The sequence below is a fragment of the Gavialis gangeticus genome, unplaced genomic scaffold, assembly GCF_001723915.1.
Source record: "Gavialis gangeticus isolate Ggan-Ray unplaced genomic scaffold, GavGan_comp1, whole genome shotgun sequence".
NCBI lineage: Eukaryota > Metazoa > Chordata > Crocodylia > Gavialidae > Gavialis > Gavialis gangeticus.
The window spans coordinates 22,264,466-22,270,160 of NW_017729004.1; the positions used below are offsets into that span (position 1 = coordinate 22,264,466).

The 5,695-nt window shown below is 42.3% G+C and overlaps 1 protein-coding gene across 1 annotated transcript in view; it reads right to left on the reverse strand.

Moving 5' to 3' along the window:
- Positions 1-677: 677 nt before the first annotated feature.
- ESYT2 (extended synaptotagmin 2) overlaps positions 678-5,695 on the reverse strand; it is a gene marked incomplete at its 5' end in the record, with an annotated part of 189,944 nt that continues 184,926 nt past the window's right edge. Inside the window, 2 exons of the mRNA XM_019507948.1 lie at positions 678-3,986; positions 4,065-4,114. Of these exons, the coding sequence (XP_019363493.1) occupies positions 3,941-3,986; positions 4,065-4,114 (96 nt within the window). The remainder of the gene's footprint in view (positions 3,987-4,064; positions 4,115-5,695) is intronic.

Below are 5,695 nucleotides of genomic sequence, written 5' to 3' on the forward strand. Positions count from 1 at the left end.
TCGCAGTATCCTTCCAGGAAGTGAAGACTAACAGAAGCATAGAACATATTACAATTCTGACAGTTCTCTTCTTCAGTTTCTAATTTTGGGAGAAAGCAGAAATTAAGAGCACTGAATAATGGGTCTAAAAACTAAAGCCTTGCTTTTAACCCCAGTTTAGTAATAAGCAGGAAGGCCTTGGGCAAATCATATGCCCTCTCTGTTTTTCCATGAAAATCAGATAATAGATACACACCCACCTTAGAGAAGTAAACTAGATACACACCCACCTTAGAGAAGTAAACCAGAAGTTCACCAGGGCCCCCCTTGGAGTCACCAGGAACAATGGCCACAAGCTGAGGGAGGATAAATTTAGGTTAGATATTAGGAAGAACTACTTCACTGTAAGGGTGGCCAGAGCCTGGAATAGGCTGCCCAGAGAGGTGGTGCTCTCAGCTTCTCTGGACATCTTCAAGAGGAGACTGGATAGGCACCTGGCTGGGGTCTTATAACTCCCCCCTCCCCCAGTGCTCCTTCCTGCCCATGGCAGGGGGTTGGACTAGATGATCTGTCTAGGTCCCTTCCAACTCAGTGATTCTATGATTCTAAGCGCTGTATTGGTTGAGAAAATGTACAGACACTTTTTGAAGATACTGAACTATTGCAGGGACCTGCACAAAATGGAAATGCAACACATGGACTTCCAGATGAATTGTTTATTGAATAAATACATGCATCATAACGTAGAATTACATGAGCAAAAAAAGCAATATGCAACAAAACTGATTACCCTTTGTTCTCATTTCAACTCACCAGTTGCTGCAGCTCTGATGAAGGATTCAAAACAAAAGATTAATCCCCTTAACACAAATCCAAGGGACACAAGATGATCTAAGCATAAACTACACAAACTGAGTGTGGGTTTTCCTGTCAGCAAAGCATAGCACTTCTCAAAACTGTTCCAATGTCAGTAAATACAACTAGCAAGGCTTGATTTTGTTTCTTAAACAATGGTTTAAACACCTTTACATGTTCATGAAATAAGGCACAGGATAAAGAAACAAACCACACAGAAGCTAATTAGCTGACATGCAAACCTGGACTTGCTAATCAGACAGGTTTTTGGGCCCAAAGGGAAAACTGATGCATCTTCATGTCCTTCTCTCCCACTTCAGCATTAAGAAGGAGCCATGTTTTACTCTAACTATCACACTGCAAGATTTGTTTCTGTTACTGTGGGTGGAGTACCGGTTCTTAATCTGACCCTGTATTCATCCAAAGTAACATTTTCAGAAGAGCTCAGTGCCCAGTAGGACTACTGGCAATAGGAGCCTTATGTGCTCAACTATGTTGAAGACATGCCCTCTTCAGGTTAGACACCCACATGGAAGCCAGGTTCTCTTGAGAATCATGTCCAATTAGGGATGCTGAGCCACTCTCAAAGTCTGACTTGCAAATTCTATAATCAACTCAGTGCATTTATGCTACCATCCCATCTTTTACATAAACACAGCATTTTCCCCTTATGGAATACAGAAGGCAAAATGTGCAGCTTTTTTGTCTTTGAACACTTAGACTTACAGCAGAGAACAAGGCTAGGAGATTAATTTTAGCTAAGGAATGAACCCATTGGTGTCACTGGTCATGGAGTTATCCATTGTTGTCACCTAGATATACTCCAAAAATCTTTCCTTGCAGGGGGCTGAACTCAAGCAAAAGACACATGTCACTGATTTATATTTCACTTATTTACATCACATTTTCCTTCCTATGCCTTCATTTACATCTACAGCAATTCTCTCTGTCCCTCTTTCCATTAAAGTTTAAACAGATAACTATTCCACAAGGAAAGTTATATATCAGAATATAGTCCATTGTATGTGTATAGATGAGTGTGTATACATATTTATACATAACCCCGATACAGACTGAAGCCTTTCTTAGTGACCCCCAACAACTGGGAAATACCATACATTCTTATGGGCGTAACGAGCCCCTGTCTCCACAGTCCAATCTTGCAGTCTATACACAGGCAAAACTTCCCATTCTATAAAATAAAACAACTTCACTATAAAAGGCTACTACTGTAAACAGGTCTGCAGGTGTGTGTGTATGTGTGCATGCACACATGTGTAACAGATATGCCATGTGAAAACAAAACAGACTGACATCAAACTAAAATTAGTTAATTCATAATTTTGATAGACAACAGGATACATCTATGGTAGGCACTTTGGTATATCTAGCAATGTAGGTATATTCTACACCTAGAATTAAGGTTCTGTCAGTAATGTCATTATAAAGCTAATTTTTTCAGGAGATTATTATTCTGACTTAAAAGTTCTTTCTCGGCTGAGAGATTTTCTAGATCCTGACTGAATAATATACTTCTCATGGCTAATTGCATATTTACCCAAGATCATGAGGCTAGCAGCTCTGAAGGAGCTGGTCTGGTTTCCTGTATTCATAATGTACATTTTTATAACAGTCTGAGAAAGCTTACAAAATGGAAAACTAATTTTATACAAACAAATCTCCCTGTGATTCATAACCTTAAGGTTGTAGTGGCACAAACCAATAAACTGCAGGAAACTCAATGTTTATGGTGATACTCTGGCCTCATTTCTCATTTGGCTACTTTCCGCTTGGGGTGCATGAATTACTCTGCTCTTGCAGCAGACTATGGTAATGTTTCTCTGGAACACCAGTATTTCACAAGGAATCTACCTAAAAGATGGTGTACTGAAAGGGTGTTACCTCAGGCACCTGGTACCTTTGAGGCAACTGTAGAAAGAGTTTCAACTCAGGATTTTTTTTTCATTCTCTCCCTTTTCTATTCTTCTTTATACAGTATTCAGTATAATAAAACCACCAGTGATCTGTTTGGTGAGCCTGAATTACAGATGACTTCATATGACTTATTAGTCAATGCAATGACAATGAAGTTAGGAAACTTCTTTAAGTGGTTAGTTATGAGACCAGGTTCTAACACGGGAGGTCATTGTCCTTGTCATAGCTTCAAAAGGTCACGTGTCTGGTATTATGAGTTATGGGAATAAATAGCAAAAAGGATTAATAAGCGAATCTCCATAATAAAATATTGTACTGTTTATAAGTGTTCACTTCTACATCAAATGAAAACCCAGATTTATATATCATGATTTAGGACAATCTTCTTTTATACAATATTTATAGAATTCTCAGCTCTAAACAACTTTGTTTATAATATTCTCTAGAATGACTTTCCAATAACATATTTCTATATAAATATTAAAATGTTATGGTTTTTACATTTTCTTTTTCCTAGCCTTACTAGGCCAGAAACGCACTGTCTAATCTTAATAATTAGACTTTTTAAAGTCTTTCAGGCTTTAAAAAAAAAAAAAAAAAAAAAAAAGAAAGAAAAAAGGAAAAAGAAAAACCTTCAAAATATTTATCTTAAAACCATTTTGCTGCAAAGACAAAAAAAAAAGAAAAAAAGAAATATTTGTCAAAGAATTTAGCATGCATTTAGAGGAAATATTTATGCCCTTGATCTAATTTTCTTCTAACTTTAAAACACCGTGGAAGAATTATTAAAAAAATAGTATATATTTACACAATGCAGTATATCTTGATGATATACAAAACAAACAGGTAAACAATGGAACAACCACTTTCACTTTCTGAAAGGTACAACAGCCATAAAGTTCAATTTAAACACAAGAGGTTACTCTACTGTACTATTGCACATTACAGTAACGTGTAAAATAGTTTAGCAAATTAAAATACAAAGTTTAACAATAAGATTGGCTAAGTTGACATAAAATGAACAAGTATTTTAAAACTACTGAGGTGTGTATAATAACTAAAATCAATGAAGCTATAAAAATAATATTCGTACATCTGTGGGAGCAATGCTTTTAAAATATATAAAGGTTGGCAAAAGTCTGCTGGGTGAAATCCTGGGGTCCATGGATGTCTAGGTTGCAACATGTGGCTTTGTACCTTCTTCTGTCAAATCATACCTAAAAAGGGAAAGAGTGAAGGAGTTATTTAAAATACAACTATGTTATTTGGAAAAAAAAAAATGACATTTTACTCACCATTTTGTCCAACCTCTGGAGAGTTCATCAGATGCCAGAGGTATCAATAACTGAAAAGAAAGATAAACAGTGCTTAAGGAAATGTGTGTGGATTTAAGGCTATGTACAGATGGTCAGTTTCTACTGGGAGAATCACAATTCTCCTGGTAGACACCACAAGTATACAGATCTTCATGTTTTTTCTCCCAGAGCAGAAATGGCTACTCCAGGAGAAAAATAACCTAGCAGCAGTCAAGATTAAATTGGTCTCAGGAGAGCACAGGTGCCAACTTCCTTTTTTGCCAGTAGGTGCTTCCCCCCTCATTTCTGCATCAAGCCCTGCGCATGCCCAGAAGACGCAGTGCAATACTTCAACCTGGCTTGCCCTACATGGCTTGTGGGTGCTAAGCAACTGTTAATATTTTTCAGGCTGGGGCTTGAGCCCTGGAACACCCACAGAGTCGGCTCTTACACAGGAGAGTTTCTCCTGGGAGACTAAAGACCTATACACTTCCTTTCAGTGTAATTCCTCCTGGGGCACATCTACACAGACGCGCATGTGCCTCTTGCAGCATCTCAAAAGAGAGACTCCTTTGAGACACCGCAAGATGCACACTGAGAACAAAAATCGTTCCCTGCGCTGCAAATTTGCAGCACAGGCTCAAAATTTGATATCTGGAGATTCAGGTATCAAAAAATACTCCAGAGAAGAAAAGCAGGGCAGGCAACCAGAGCCCAACCAGAGCCCAAGTACTCCACAGAGATGCTCTGGTAGCCAGCCACAGCACCTTCTATGGCTGGCCCTTGCCTCCGAGCTGAAGCATGCTGCCTGCTTGTATTGGGCAAGCAGCAGTGCAGGTAGTGGGAACCTGGAGCCGGGCTCCATGCCAGGTAAGTAGGGAATTGGGGGCAGGGGACCATGGGGGGACCCCGCCCAGCCCATCCCCTGTCGCTCCCCCAGCCATCCCGCTTGTTCTTCCCCCACCTCTCCTGCACAGCCCTCACTCACCAGCTGCAGCAGCAGCTGTTGGGGCCACATGGCACAGGCCCCCTGTGTAGTGTGGGTTAGCGGGGCTTGGCCCCTGGCAACCACACTGCTGCTGCTGCCACGTCGTGTGGGTGTGGCCCAGCTCCGCAGGGCACCAGGCAGGGCCACGTACTGTCTGGCAGCTCGGGGCTGCTCAGACTCAGTGGCACCGAGCCCCAGGTGACAGCTGCAGTGCCTCCGAGCTGCCTGACAGCGCATGGCGCCCTAGCAAGCAGGGCTGCACCCAAGTGATGCAGCAGTGTGGGTGCCAGGTGCCCAGGGCTGAGCCCCACAGGGAGCTGTGCCACGAGGCCCTGAGTACCCCGATCGCTGCTGCCACTGCCGGTAAGCTGTGGGCAGTGTGGGAGGCTGGAGCCGAGACAGGGAGCGATTAGGGGAGGACAGGAGCTGAGCAGGGGAAGCGATCAGGAGGCTGGAGCAGAGTGGGAGAATCCCTGAATCATCTCCAGCCTCCTGCTCATTTCCCTGCTCATGTCCAACCTCCTGAGGCAGGAGACTGGAGATGAGCTGGGGGGGCCAGCGGGAGGGGAGGGCTCTGTGGGGGAGTGTGGTCCCATGGGGTGGCCAGCCAGCCCTGACCTATCTCTTGGGTGCTGTTAGCTTC